General features: G+C 39.0%; 1 protein-coding gene across 5 annotated transcripts in view; it reads left to right on the plus strand.

Moving 5' to 3' along the window:
- The window catches only part of PAN3 (poly(A) specific ribonuclease subunit PAN3), a 133,810-nt gene extending 119,977 nt beyond the window's left edge, over positions 1–13,833 (plus strand). For all 5 annotated transcript variants that reach the window (XM_043575939.1, XM_043575925.1, XM_043575932.1 and 2 more), the window contains 4 exons: positions 635–764; positions 1,197–1,261; positions 8,305–8,443; positions 10,869–13,833. In XM_043575939.1, coding sequence (XP_043431874.1) covers positions 635–764; positions 1,197–1,261; positions 8,305–8,443; positions 10,869–11,009 — 475 coding nt within the window. In that variant the 3' untranslated portion in view covers positions 11,010–13,833. The remainder of the gene's footprint in view (positions 1–634; positions 765–1,196; positions 1,262–8,304; positions 8,444–10,868) is intronic.
- Positions 13,834–15,731: the final 1,898 nt, after the last annotated feature.

A 15,731-nucleotide genomic window follows, 5' to 3' on the forward strand; every position in this document is an offset into this window, starting at 1 on the left:
AAAGCTTGTAACAGTCTTTACGTGTCCCACTATTGTAAGGAAGGGTTTGAGAATGCAAATGGTGAAGTGTAACCCTACTCAACTTCCCTTTTTCATTTTCATAATAGCAAAGCTGTAGAGAAAGAGACATGTTTACAGTTTCTTCCATTGGCTCTTAAAATTTCCCAGAGAAATCATCAACGCTTAAAAGTGAGGTTGACTTGATGAAAAAAATCTTTTCAAATTGTATACACTTCTGTGACGGCAGCAGCGATAGCTATGTGCTTGTGTGTCGTGTTTGTTTTTTTAAATTGCATAATTTGAGGGGCGCTTGGGTGGCTCAGTCGGTTGAGTATGCGACTCCGGCTCAGGTCATGATCTCGCCACGGCTGGTGAGTGAGTTCAAGCCCCGTGTCGGGCTCTGTGCTGGCAGCCTGGAGCCTGCTTCCGGTTCTGTGTCCTTTTCTCACTTTGCCCTTCCCCTGCTCATGCGTGCGCGCGCGCTCTCTCTCTCTCTCTCTCTCGCTCTCGCTCTCTCTCTCTCGCTCTCGCTCTCGCTCTCTCTCTCTCTCAAGAATAAATAAAACATTTTTTAAAAATTAAAAAAAAATTAAATTGCACATTTGGCATTCAGGTGATTCTTTATTTTCGCTAGGTATTTGTTGACTGACCAAAACAGGATGCGAAGTGTAAATGACATCATGCCCATGATTGGTGCTCGATTTTATACTCAGTTGGATGCTGCTCAAATGAGAAATGATGTCATAGAGGAAGACCTTGCAAAGGTAAAGAGTTAAAAAAAGATATATACAATGACATCTGTATGTGCAAAGAGTTAGAAAACAGTAATTTTTGTGCCGAATTGGCCAGGACTGTTTACAGATATTTTTTAACTTAAAAAAAATTTTTTTTTAATTTCTTATGTCCTCTGGGCATTTGGGTTCTGCTTTTTGTTTGTGGCTTTGCTCCAGTTAACTGACAGAATCTTGATTTTTTTTTTTTTTCCCACGTAACTTTAACCATTCTTAAAAATGGCCAGCTGCATGATCATCTTGAGTATTAATATTGAATGAAATGGACATGTTACATTCAAAATGATTACCAAAAGGTGGGGATATTAGGGTTTACGGTTTAAAGGTAATATTGGTGTAGGATACCAAGTTCATAAAATTTTGCTGGAATATTAACATTCTCTCTCTTTTTAAAATGTCTTATAGGAGGTTCAAAATGGAAGACTGTTTAGGCTTCTAGCAAAATTGGGAACAATCAATGAGAGGCCGGAGTAAGGATTTACAGTATTTTACAATATGATTTCAGTCAAATGCACTAACAAGAATGAGTATACCTGATTCTTACTGGTTTTATTTGGAAAGAGAAAAATTCTCATGTGAAGTGACCTTAAGCCTGTTGGTAGCCATTAGGATGCTCTTTTTTAACTGCAGCCTAGATGTGGTTGTTCTTAGGGATTCCATACACACATACCCATACAGAAAAGAGACTGTTAGAAAGCTCGATTGTGGTTTGGGCATGAGGGAACATTTTATGACTGTCAGTACAGCCTCTACCCTGTCTCCTTTTTGAAGCTTGCTCAGTTCAGTTTACCTTAGTCAGATTAGAGATTTCAGACATGTCTAATTGTTGCATGCCCCTTATCTTCTATTTAAGAACATCACTTAAACAATACATACAGCTGTCATATCGGTGACACTGGAAAGGCCTTGCCACCCTTCATTATTTGTCATTTAGTTCTGCCTCATTTGTAAGTTAAAGTTTATCGTACGTTCAAGAAAGGAGAGTTGACGTCTGTACTAAATAGTAACTGTCAAAGACAGGTTGAACAGTATTATAGCTACTTTCACTGTAGTGTAAGTTCTGTTTCAGGAATGTTACCTCTGTTGATAGAGATAGGTGACACATAAATACCGCTTGAGGGATTTTGTTTTTGACGACAAAATTCATATTCACTTACCTTTCTTCACAGTTACAAAACTCAATTTGTATTTTCCCTGACAATGTTTCTAAATGAAGAGAAGATGACAACAACAACAACAAACCCCCCAAAAACCCTTCAAGTTGTTTCTTCTGGCATTTTTCTCTTTATTTAAAAATAATATGCTTATGATACTATTGCTTGATTTTTTTTTTTTTTTTAAGTATTTAACTCAGCTAATGACTTTGTCCTGTGTAGGATGAGGCTTTATCTTTCATACCCCCTTTCCTTAACCAAACATGCACACTCACTCACTCACTCACTCACTCACATTCTACCATTGAACCCATAAGTTTTGAGTTAAAAGTGTTGACATTAGTATAACGGGGTAAATACTGTTCATAGCTGCACCACAGAGTAAACCATGACTATATTTCCTTTCTTTTGTATTTTGTTTTTTGATTTTTGTTTTCCTCGGGTTAATAATTGCCTTATTATAGAACTCTAATAAGCAAATGAAAACATATTGACCACCACTTTATTCCAGACTTTTTGCCAGAGTTACGAAACACCTTCCCATATGGTCAAAATAGGTAACCTATCAGTTCCTTTTTTCTTCTCCCCCTTAGAGAAATTGCCCCCGGAGCCTCTGTCCTTCTGTTCCTATCTGGGCTGGTTGAGCTCTAAGCCTGCTCACACTCACACTTTAGAACTGGAGCTTCCCTTCACTATTATCCTGGGAATTCTCATTGTCTCTCCCTTTGTGTTGGATACCCTGTTTCTTGCTTTTTTCCTTGATTTATTCTTTTGATTTATTGGAGCACATCCTCCTGTAGCTTGCTGAGAAAGGTGAGTTTTTTGAGTCTTTGTAAGTCTGAAAATATCTTTATTCTATTTTTACACTTATTGACAGTATAACTGGGTATAAAATTCTAGACTGTCCTTGGAAAATTCTTTTTATTAATTTTGAATAGGTTAATATGAACCAGTTTTTTAAAACGTAGAAAAGGGTTTGCAGTGGGAAAAAAATCTCTCATACCTGTAACATCCCCAGTCTCTCCCTTTTCTCCCACTAATCTTTATTTTATATTCTTCCTGAGTTACAATGATACATTCTTAATTCCTTTCATCCCCTCCTCACTTTTTAATATATACAAATTGTAAACCATGCAGTGTTCTGTATGTTCCTTTTTCCTTATTAACTATATTTTGGAAATCTTTTTGTTTAGGTATGTTTAGTGTATAACCAAACACTATTCTCAATAGTTTACAAATATGTCCCAACTCAATCCTCGTAACTACCTTGTGATACAGGTACTATTAGTCTTCTCGATTAACAGAGATGTGTGGGCATAGAGAGGTGAAATACCTTTTCCAGGGTCACATAATAAGTGAGCATCTGAGCCAGAATTCAAATCCAGACAGTATGGTTCCAGAGTCCATGCTCTGAACCACTATGCTGTGCCTCCATAATTTATAGCCATGTAATAGTCCATTCTGTGGACATGCTGTAATTTATTGCTCTAGTTCCTGATCAGTAGGCATTTGAGTTGTTTTTACTGTTTTGCTGGTACAATCAGTGCTGCAGGGACTGACTTCTGCATACTTAATTGTACGTGTGCATAAAGTAGACCCAGTTGTGGTTGTTAGGTCTGTGGATATGTGACCGTAAACCCCTGCAGAGAGCCTTTTACCAACAGTACTTCTTCAAGCTTGTGGATTTTTGTCTGCCTGATGGATGCGAAATTGAATCTCAGTGCAGTTTTATTTTGTATTTACTCTTAATGAGCATGTTGCTTGTCATTTTTATGTTTTTGATCTGTTTCTGCTTCCTTTTTTTTCTTTGTTCGTATTGTTGGCTCATTTTTATTTCCAGTTGAATTGTCTGTCGTTTTGATTTATAGGAGCTGGAGAGATTTGTCCTTTTTGATCATTTTCTTTTTAATTTGTCATTTCTCTTTTGACTGCTCAGTTTTTTTTTTCCATGCAGACATTTGTATACATAGTGTAATTGATCAAACTTCTTTTATCCTTTTGGGTTTTGAATCATAGTTAGAAAGGCCTTTTCTACGGGAACTTTCTCATTGTTTCTTCTAGTGTACTTACGGTTTTATTTTTTTCCCATATTAAATTTTTATGTATTTGGAATCTTTATAGGATATAAAGTATGTATTCAGCTCCCCCACCCTTCCCTCTCAGAAGACTCTCCAGTGGCCCAAAAGCTATTTATTGAATAGTCTAGCTTTTCCCCACTGGTTTAAGACAGTACTTCTTTCACATTAATGTTTGAATGACTGTCATTTCTTTTGAATGTTTGCTTATTTATTGAGAGAGAGTGAGTAAGCAAGTGAGCAGGGGAGGGGCAGAGAGAGAGAGAGAGAGGGAGGGAGGGAAGGAGAGAGAGAATCCCAAGCATGGTTGCTTAACTGATTGAGCTAACCAGGCACCCCTTCATGACTAACTTTTTTTTTTTTGGATGACATTTTAAAATCTGGTAGTGTTCATTCTTTCTCAGCTTCATTTCATTGTTCTTTGTTTCCTAAAACTGTTTAATTTTCTGTATAAATTCTAGAATCAGCTTTTTTAGTTAAAAAAAATCTATAAACCTGGTGGTATTTTTATTTTATAAGATGACATGTTTATTACTAACTTAAGGAGCATATGTGTTTGTAGATGTTGAGTTTCGTAACCACGACAATGGTATATATCGTTGAATTCATTCACACCTACTTTACTGTCTGTCCTTCAGTGCTTAAGTTGTTCTTATGTTGTTGTGGCACACTAAGTTTACTAGGTATTTTTTTTCTTGTTGCTGTTGTAAATGGGAATCCCCTCCCTTCCCCCCACCCCTGCCATTCTTTCTTCTTAGATTGCCTATTATCGGTACACGTGAAATTTATCAATTTCTGTAAAATTTGTGCCCAGATAACCTTAGTGTTTGGATAGTTTTTCGCTAGATTTCTTGGGTTTCCCTGATACAGAGTCATATCTTCAAATAATTGTAGTTACATTTCCTACTTTCTAATTTCGATAGTTTCAGTTGCTTTGGAGTGATTGTGTTAGCTAGTATCTCTAGTACATAGCTAAGTAATAGTAGTGATAATTTCTGCCAGAAGTTGAAGCTTTGCTCCGCTGTCTTTTAACTTCCGGATTCAAATCTATTTTCTTTTCAAACCCTTCCCCTTCCTCTGTGCTTTTAGGATCTTCTCTTTATTGATGTTCAGAAATGCACAGTGAGATGCCTTGGTGTAGGGTTTTTTATTCATTCTGATGAATCAGCAGGGTGGGCAGGCCCTTTTAATCTTGGAAACGTAGGTCCTTCGGCTCTGAGAAGTTGTCTTCATTGTTTCTTTCATAGCTTCTCTCTTTGGGATTCCTGTTACTCAGATATTAGACCATCGTCATTAATTTTCTAATATTCTCTTCTGTTTTCTGTACTGTATTTTTTTGTTCTACTTTTGAGGTAATTATCTCAACTTACTTTGTCTAAAAATAAAGGTTTTTTCCCAATCCTTCGAATTTTTAAGCTTCTGCTGTCATAATTTTAATTTTCAAGAACTTTCTGTTTTCTAAATGCTTTTCTTTAATGTTCACTCATTTTTGAGAGAGAGAGAGAGAGAGGGAGGGAGAGAGCGAACGAGCATGATTGGGGGAGGGGCAGAGACAGAGAGTGGAGTGCAAAGGATCAGAAGCCGGCTCTGTGTTGGCAGCTGTGAGCCTGATGCGGGGCTCAAACTTACGAGCCATGAGATCCTGACCTGAGCTGAAGTTGGACGCTCAACCGGCTGAGCCACCCAGGCGCCCCTCTCTAAATGTTTCTGTCTTACAGCATCTAATTCTTGTTTGTGCAAGAGTCTCACTTACAGATTTTGGTTAGGTTTTTTGTTGTTGTTGTTCTAAGTTTTGTTCTGTTCCCTGCAGTGTCTCATAGGAAATGAGTTTCTTCTGTTTCATTCTCCAGTGGATTTCTGATCCTGGCTATGTGTTCATGTTGAAAGTAATCTTTTGGGGGGTACTTGGCTGGCTCAGTGAGAAGCGTATGCGACTCTTGATCTTGGGGTCGTCAGTTCAAGCCCTGCGTTGGGTGTGGAAATTACTAAAAAGCTAAGTAAATACAATTTTAAAGAAATTTAAAGAATTTCATCTAAAAAGCGACTGATAAGTTCCTGGTGGTGTCAGAGATTGTAGAATGTGTGGTAAAGCAGTGTGATGCTGTGATGTATAATTTTTGTTTGTTTTTGGTATACTCTTAAGTGTCAGAATTTCCCTTGGGCAAGTTAGCATCCGGAAAATAACCTTCCAACCTTCTGTCTGTAGTATAAATTCGTGGTCAAGCTTCGGATGGCCGAGTAGCCACGAGGCGTTGACTGAATGGTCTCACCTGCCATCGCTTGCCCTTCTTGGCACCCTGGGGCGGGAGCGTCTTTGTTCACCCTGTCTAGAGAGATTTCCGGTACCTTTTCTGGAAAATTTCTGCAGAGCAGAAATGGAAGCAGGGATGGGAGAGAGGTTATCTACTTGTTATTTACAGAATTTTCCGTCAATTCTGCTGTGTCCACCTTGAGCCCATACTGCGCTTTCAGTAGTACCTAATGATTTCCCTGCCTGGCCTCACGGCGATGGCCCCCTTCTGTGGCTTCCCCTTCTTGTGCCTTCTGTTTTCTTCAAGTCAGCCCATCATACCACTTACCGGCCTGTTTTTCATCTTTCCAATTTTTCTTCGTGGATTTTTCTTCTTTTGTTGCTTCTGATCACTTTGTCCTTGTGTGTTTATTATATCCTTTGTTAGACATTCATTGCCAATTTGGTGGGGTTTTGAGAGGAAACAGAGATAAATGGATGTGTTTAATTAGCGTTTTAATGGACGGTCCCTGGAGCGATCTTTGCAGAACTCTTAGGATTGTGTTTAAACCCAAATGGTGGGCTTTCCATCTGTTTTTAAGTTTATTTATTAACTTTGAGAGAGAGAGAGAGAGAGAGAGAGAAAGAGTGTGTGGGAGGGAGGAGCAGAGAGAGAGAGAATCCCAAGCAGGCTCTGCATTGTCAGTGCGCAGCCCTGCACACTGTGAGATCGTGATCTGAGCCAAAACCAAGGATGCTTCACTGACTTAGCCACCCAGGTGCCCCTCCATCTCGTTCTTAGGAAACACCTAGTTTTTTAACCAAGACTGCACAGCCTGATCTCTCTCTTCTTATCTTTGCTTCAGATATGTCTTTTTTTTTTCTTTTAATTTTCTTCTCCCCTGTCTTGCCTTCTGTCCCTCTTTGCCCTGGTCTTTTCTCTTCCCCCTCCTTGCTCTTACTCTCTGTCCCTCTCTTGGCCTCTCTCTTTTCCTCCCCTCAGCCCCTTCCACCCACACTGACCTTTGTTAAGTTTCTGAAGTGCGGCATGCTCTGTCCTTGCAAATACCGATGCCTCTGACTAGGGTGTCCTTCCTCTGGGAGGAACATCCACTGCTTCCTCTGGAGAGCCTTCTTTGTCCTCCTAGGTGAATTCACGTTCCCTACCGTTTCCCTCTTTCTTAATGGCATTGTCAAAATATGCACTTAAAACATGTTTGGTTCTTTGAACATCTGTTTTCCTCACTGGATCGTAAGTTCCAGAGGTCCCTGGACACTAACTGATCGTCTGGTCAGTTCTCTGGTTCTTCACAGCTCATTCTCACATCCGCTCATGATGGTAGGAAACCAAAATCTACCCGCTTTTTGTTTCCTTAAACATTTTTCTATTTTTTGCTGCCAGTAAAGTAGAAGATCTGATCTTACCTCTCTACTCTATATCCTAAAGGTGAGAAGAGGAAAAGAATAATCTCTTTCAACTTATTTCTAAAGATTTTTAAAGACATTTTCTTTTCCCTCCATTTACCTAAGGAAGTGATTATAAAATAGGAGTGTGTAAGGGTCGGTTACCCTTAAGAAATAGAAACTGGGTTTCATGTACTTTCATGTTCTATGAAATTATTATTTTTTTAAAGTTTATTTATTTACTTAGAGCACCCAAGCAAGGGAGGGGCAGAGGGAGAAGTCGATAATCCCAAGGAGGCTCCCTGCTGTCATCACAGAGCCCGATCTCAGGAACTGTGAGATCAAGACCGGAGGCGAGATCAAGAGTCAGAGGCTTAACTGACTGAGCCACCCAGGGGCCCCGTGAAGTTATTTTTTTAATATTTGGCAGTTGGCACATAAAATTTGAAAAAGGCCAATTTTTTTAGCCTCCCTATAACTTTTGGAGGATTAAAAAAAAAACCCATAAAACACTACATACACGGACACAGACACACAAATGGTACTTATTTATCAGAGAAAACAATCAAACTAGTGTTGAGTCTGAAGAATCAACATAGCCATGTGGCATACAGCATGAGTTACTGAGGTAAAATATTACCTTCCCCCAGGTTTCAGAAGGATCCTACCTGGTCGGAGACTGGAGACCGTTATCTGTTGAAACTCTTTAGGGATCATCTTTTCCATCAGGTGACAGAAGCGGGTGCCCCTTGGATTGACCTCAGTCATATCATTTCTTGTCTTAACAAGGTAATTTGTATCTGGATTTTTAAGATCACAATGCAAAGTTGTGTTTTCTATAAATACTAAGAGACTTAAGAAGTTAGATGTATTCTCTGTAGCCAAATGACATTTTATTAATAATTATTAGGTGTATCTACTTAATAACAGTTTCTAGACTTGGCAGGCCTTTTTGACATCTTCATGAATAATTATAGACTTTTTCATCGTGGATCTTATTGTGATAAAACGTCACAAAAGCAGTGGGTGGGAAAAACAAACATTTTATGTTTAAGTATTTTTTTAACAGTTGAAGTGCTTTCTTGTGAGTCTCATGTTGGATGTCCCTACATGTTATCTGTTCATTTACTGTTCACTGTGGGCATAGTAATACAATATTGCAATAATAAAAGCACAGTAGGCCCAGTGTTCTAAGTGGAGAATTAGGTGATGACATGAACTAAGTAGATGGAGACACGTCATAAATTCACTGGAGAGGTGAACTTTTGTTTTTGAAAGGGCTAGGAGAGAAACGGTTCACAGAGGAAGGAAGGAATGCATTTTCCTTATGAATTACTTGGAATTACAGAGTGTAGAATGGGTCTCCAGAAGTAAACATTAGTCTTTGTATGTAGGTTTATATCTAAATCTCAAGGGTCTGCAAACTGGGCAGACAGACAGCCTGTTTTTTTGTTTTTGTTTGCGTTTTTTTTTTGTTTTTGTTTTTGTTTTGTAGCGCCTGCAAGTTAAGAATTTTTTTTACATTTTCAAAAGACTGAAAACAAATAGCAGAAGCAAAACTAGAAAGAATATGTGACAGAGACTGTATGCGGCCCTGAAATTTAAGGCATTTACTGTCTGGCCATCTTTATGGAAACTGACCCCTGGTCAGTTTATTTGCTGACCCCTGGTCTAAACTGTCCCTCAGTTACAAGTACTAGAGGAGAAAGTGCCTCATGGCACATGGTGTAGAATTGTTCGTGTTCAGTGTGCTGACTGTTCAGGGAGAATATGGTTTTTGTTTTTAAGCACTCCTTTGCCTTGTTTGAATTTCCTTAAAACCCTTTAAAGAGAGTGTTGTCAATAATCGACATTAAGACAGAACAAACCGAATGTACCATTGAACTAATCTAGCATGACATGTATTTGTTTGCCCTTTCCCTTAAGGGGAAAACATTTTTCTTAAAATTCTACCAGAGTTTAGAAAATGGTATCCATGTATCAGAGCACCAGTAATTAAAAATACGTAGCACTAGTTAAACTGACAGCTAGATCCTGTGAAATCAAGCCATGGACAGATAGGTATCTGAAGTGAAGATTATTTAATGAATGTGAGGATAATTAAAAACTTGAAAATTCTGTTTGACTTCATAAAATAACTAGGAGTAAATAAAATTTATCCCAAATCTGAAAATGTGGTAATTTTCTAAGTTTGGGAAGAGTGTAACAAATTAAAAAGCATGGATGGCCATATTGTGATCTAAAAATTAAAATTTTACACAGCGTATTTTGGTGGGGATTACAACAAATTAAGCTGGTAAAGGGATTTGAAAGTGTGAACGTTCGGAATTAGTAACTTGTAAACATTTTAATGAATGAATTAGTGTAAAGGAAGGAAATTGTACATTGAAAACTAACCTGAAAACTGAAAAATTATTTAATGGACTAAGGATTAGTATAAATGCTTTATAAAGACCTCATTAAAATATTACTACCAAATCTTGACAGATAAATGGGTAAAGAGCATAAACTGGCATTCCCACAAGTGGAAGTAACATACGTAAATGTATGAAAACATCTGGTAATACCTGAAAATGTAAATAAAAATATCAAGGCGTGCATTTGATATGGAGCTGCTTGTAAATTGGTACAACTCATCAATCAGTGGTTTCTGATACCCTTTGGAAAGCAGTTTAGCCCTGTGTGTTCAGCTATAAAATTATTTGTACTTTTTGGCTCATTGTCGATATTTGTAAGTATTTCTCCTAAGGAAGTAATTCCACGGAAGAAAAAAAATTAAGTAGACGAGTGGGTTCGTCGCACTAGAATTCGTCATGCCAAAAAGCTGGAATATATTGGGGCACCTGGCTGGCCCGGTTGGTAGAGCACGTGGCTCTTGATCTCTGGGTCATGAGTTCAAGCCCCACATTGGGCGTGGAGCTTACTTTACAAAACAAAACAGAATGACAAAAACGGAAAGTATTGGGGGAATAATTAAATGATGGAATATAATGCAAACAAGTATGAAGTATGGAAGCTAGGTGGAAACACAGGACTGCTTAAAAAACATCCCAGTGGAGAAGTGTGCACACTGACGAGCGTGCGTATCTAGAAGGGAACAGCACAGAAATTTTTAAAATATTTGTCAGTGTGGCAAAAGTTGTCCTAAAATAGATAAAGTGGACTGTCTTCTGCCTGGTATGAACTTCGTGTTTTGTGTCTCCGTCTGTTTCAGTTAGATGCTGGCGTGCCAGAAAAAATAAGCCTCATTTCCAGAGACGAGAAGAGCGTACTTGTGGTGACTTACAGTGACTTAAAGCGCTGCTTTGAAAACACTTTCCAGGAACTGATTGCAGCTGCGAATGGGCAGTTGTAGTATTGGCTGAAAAAGCACGCAGGACACGGCTGAGGACCTTACCCGATAGCAAATTGCACTCCAGCTGAACGGGTCCCATCCTCTCCTTCCACCTTTGGGAAACCCGACAGGAGATGAGCAGGCTGCTTGCACTTCAGTCAGGTACACTGCTACTCGAAAGGAAGAATGTCCCACTTAGCCTAGAGCTGTGGCTGCCACGGGGGCCGGATCTGTGAAGAATACTTTAGATCAAGGAGCGCCACCAGGCGGATGGCGCTCCAGCCGTTGTGTTTTTCCACTTGTATATGCACTAATTTTAATTTTTTAAAGACTTTTTTCTGATCTTGGAACTTTTGCCACATTGTATACTTACGTATTAAGGGAAACTTATTGCAAGGACATTTTTGGGAAACAACGATGGGCAGCATTTTTGTCACTGAGGGTTGCAGAATTTGCTCTTTGGGGGATGGGTTGCCCTGACGGACGTAATGGACCAGGTAAATGGTTTCACAGAAGCACCGTATGGTGTATAATCCTTGTAAGAGTATTGGATGCAAGCTCTGTATGCCACCGCTGTTAGTTCAAGTGGAGATTTTTGGGTTTTTGTTTTGTTTTGTTTTTAAGAACAGACAAAAGAGAGATCAGTGGATTGTTGGATACGAACTCCCCTATTAGTAGACTTAGATCCTTTATGACTAAGGATTGGATACACAGGAACTTACACACAGGAGCACACAGAGCTCTGGGCTCCAGATTCATCCAGAGTCTTTTCTTAAAAAGGTGTTTCCCTGCTCGTCAGACATACTTAACATTTATGCAACTTTTTTTTTTTTTTAATGGGAAAAAAGGTAAATTGCGTTCAAGGCCTGAAGTTCAGGAGTATATTGCTTTAGATTATTTCCAGTTTGCTTTTTTTGTATAAAGTTCTGTTCTCGGAACCACAGCTTTATTATGGTACTTTACACTGGATACAGACACAGAGACACTGTTCGGAAGGTGAACGAAACACAGCAGTGGTCTGGCATCGAGAGCTTTCTGAAGTTTTACAGCCTGAATCTGGAGGGATAACAATCTGCTGTGCCTTTGCAGTCACTGCTTAGCCCAAAGTAATAGTACTTTTGATAATAACTTCACTATGTGGGATATTCCTGAATAAGTCAATCTCAAAAGTTTGGAACTTTCCTCCTCTTAACTTTCTTAATATTTGGACGTGCAGTTGTTGCCAAACTTGGGTATTCGTGGAATTTCTAGTTAATGACACACCTACTCTTTGATACTGAAGACTGCCAAATACATAGGAGTTTTCTTTCACAGAAACACAGTAATGAAGACTCTGTCTCCTTTCCCAGCACTGAATGTTTTACTAGCACCGGGTGCTCACCATGCAGCTATGAAGAAAACGTGGAAACTCAGAAGGTCAGGAAAGACTTCCAAGCACTTGCAACTGATGTTACGGTCTTCAATTTTAATAATTGCTCATATTTGTAGTTTTCAGAGAAGTTTTTAATATTTCTCTGTCCACTTTTTATAAGCTTTAAAATGATTTTCTCTGCCTTGAGATTCGCATCAAGAAAAAAACACCTCTCTTCACCTGAAAGCTTTGAAGACTAAAGACATGCTTTCCACATTTTAACAAGTGTGTCTGAGTCCACGTTTGGTAGCATCAGTTGTTGAGTTCAAAAGAAAATCAATTACTGCATTTGATCTGGATGGATTTTACGAGAACATAATGTTCCCTGTTCAAAGGATAATTAACATTTGCCACCATAATGTTCTTTTTTTATGTAAAAGGAACCAGAACTTGGAGACATTAACATGCAAAAGTCTTTTATCATTAGCTCATGTATTTGAGGAAGAGCAGCTGTCTTTTTATATGTTTTTTGACAAATCATATTGTGATTCTTTTGTACAAAAAAGAACTACTTGTATTCTAGAAGAAATATGAAATGCTTAATTTATAAGCGGGCTGGAGATTTTTTCCAATATTGTTTTCTTTGAAAATGAAAGGGGATCATCTATTTTAGTTTTGGGGTCTGGGAACTTTTTGAAAATTTAATTTGTGGACCAATGTTTTGTGAAAGCTAATAAGGAAGGGCAGGGGTAAAATAGGGCTTGAATTTCTCATCCTGTACCGACCAGCAAACTTCCCTCTGCAAGGCAGGTTCAAATCACAAACCCAAGAATGTTTGCATCCTAAGTGCTAGTTTGCTTCAGCCCCTAGTAACCTCAGGACTTGGCTTGAATATAAAGGTGGACAGCTGATCTGTTTTCATGAGTAAATATTGTCGGCCAGAAAACAGTTGGTGTCAGGTAATACATCTTTTTTTTTAAGCTTTGTTTTATATTTATTTTTCACTTAGTTTTTATTGGGAATGGTTTCCAGTAGAACTCTTATTAGTTCTGCTTAGGTGTTTTTTGGGGGAGCCCTCTTTTCCATAGTGTAATTCCACTTAAGAGGTTGTCTAAAAGTTAGTCTTTTTAATTCATAGGAAGATTGTAATATCTGAGACTAGTCAAATTAAGGATACAAACTTCCCACACCTTCCTGTTATGACAGATCAAAGCACAGAAAGGACAACCCTTGAAATCATGTAACGTTGGTCATTTCAATTTTTTGTACCTATTTTAAATTCTGTTAGTGTATTTACTTCATTGTAAATATTTTTGAGGGTACCTTTGTATTTTGCTTTTGACCTTGGTTCTGTGGTTTGGATGTCAACAACTTCCCTAAAAGCACCAGTATGTTAAGTTCTAATGTCATGACCCCAATATGGGTTATTCATCTTTAATCCTGTTTTCAGTCTCTATGTGTACAGCAATATTTTTAATAAAGAATTACAGAGAAGTTTGGCCTTTTGGGGGGTACCAGTTCATTTCACGAGGTTAAGTTTGTCTTATGTCCAGGATTTAAAAGGCCGAACATTTCCTGTGTGTTTGGAGGAATTGTTGGTGGCAGGTTTATTCATTAGTTTACCAGATATCCGCTCAGTGCCTACTTGGATCCATTTTGGGTACTGAGAATGCAGATACCAGAACTTGCTATTCACAAAGTACCTAGTTCTACCCAAACATTTCTATAGAACACATGGCTTACAGTGTAGTTTCGGAAGAAGATATGGCTAGCCTCTGATTCAGTACTTGGGTGATTTACTATACAGGTGAAGAGTACCCTTCCCCCCACGTCCTCCAGAAACGTTATGCAGACTATGAGGTAGGTTCGTTTTTGTGTTTGTTTTTTTCTTTTTTTAAATACTTTTTTTAATGTGTGTTTATTTTTGAGAGCGGGACAGACAGACAAGAGTGCTAGCGGGAGAGGGGCAGAGAGAGAGGGAGACGCAGAGTCTGAAACAGGCTCCAGGCCTGGCCTGAGCACAGAGCCTGACCCCGGGCTCCAACTCCAGGAATAGCATAGCGAGATCGCGACCTGAGCCGAAGCCGGACGCTTAACCCACTGAGCCACCCACGCACCCCGAAGGTAGATTTTTTTTAATGGCAGAAACATTAATATTTGTTGAATCTGAGTACTTAGTGTTTATTGTGGTTATTTCCTGTACCGTATTGAAGTGAAAAGTTGGAAAACAGAATAGAAAGTGATAAGGGACTGGAGACCTAATTGAGGGGTACTTAAAGAGGAAGGAGGGTTTATTTTTAGCTGCAGGAACTAGTGAGTTGCTTTTAGAAATTCGGAGAAGAGCGAGAATAAGCGTAGAAGGGTCTTGAAAAAGAAAAAAAAAAAACCCAGTGGATTCGGTGGCAAATCAAAATGACCACTGTAGGTTCATGGGGAAGAAGGGAGACCAGTCTGCCTAGGATGGAGGATGTTTTGGGGGGATCTTTTAGATTTAGATTTCTTGAGAGAAAACATGAAACCCATTAAAATATTGCATAAGCTAGGCCAGTGTTACATCTGTTCAATGGGGATAAAATGGCTCTGTTGTTCTCACGTCCTGTGCTCTGAATGGTCAAAAACAGGTGTTTCCCCTTTCCTTTTACCTTTCGCAGGTGCACAATTCGGGCCATGTCTGTAAAATGTCCTTGTGTACGAGTTTGGGGCAAGAGGGGCAGTGAAGAAAGACCTTTAAAACTCATGTCCTTAAAACTCGTTAAAAACAGTATGCGTGGTGGTTAAGAAACCGGCTTGCCAGAACAAGATTCTGACACCCCACTCCGTGCAAAGAATGAATTGGATTCGCTCATTCATGAAATATTTACCAGATGCCTGTTCTATGGCAGGCACTGCCCTAGAGGAATCAACAGAACAACTCTAACCACGACAGACCAATCTTTCTGTTCCTACAGAGCTTCCATTCTAGCAGGAAGAAGAAGACCAAGTACGTGTAGAACGTTAAGAGGTAACAATGGCTATGGAAACAGAGTAGAGTAAAGGACGTGGGTAGGGTGGCCAGATTTTGCGCACAAAAATACAGAACACGGAGCTGGATTTGAATTTCAGGTAAACCGCGGGTCGTTTCTTTCTTAGCGTTAAGTGGGTCTCAAGTATCCCATGGGACGTGTTTGTCTTAAAAAGTTATGTGTGTGAAATTCAAATTTAATTGGTTATCCTGTGTTTGTTTAATCTTGCAACTCTCGATGTGGGGAATGTGGTGGTGCTAGAATTTCAGATCGGATGATCTGGGTAGTAGGTCTTATGGAGAAGGTGGTATTCGAGCAAGGAGCCAGCCATGTGGATATGGGAAGGAGAAGGATTCCAGGTCAGAGAATGTGCCAGGCATAGCTGAGGAA

The sequence above is a fragment of the Prionailurus bengalensis genome, chromosome A1, assembly GCF_016509475.1.
Source record: "Prionailurus bengalensis isolate Pbe53 chromosome A1, Fcat_Pben_1.1_paternal_pri, whole genome shotgun sequence".
Lineage (NCBI taxonomy): Eukaryota > Metazoa > Chordata > Mammalia > Carnivora > Felidae > Prionailurus > Prionailurus bengalensis.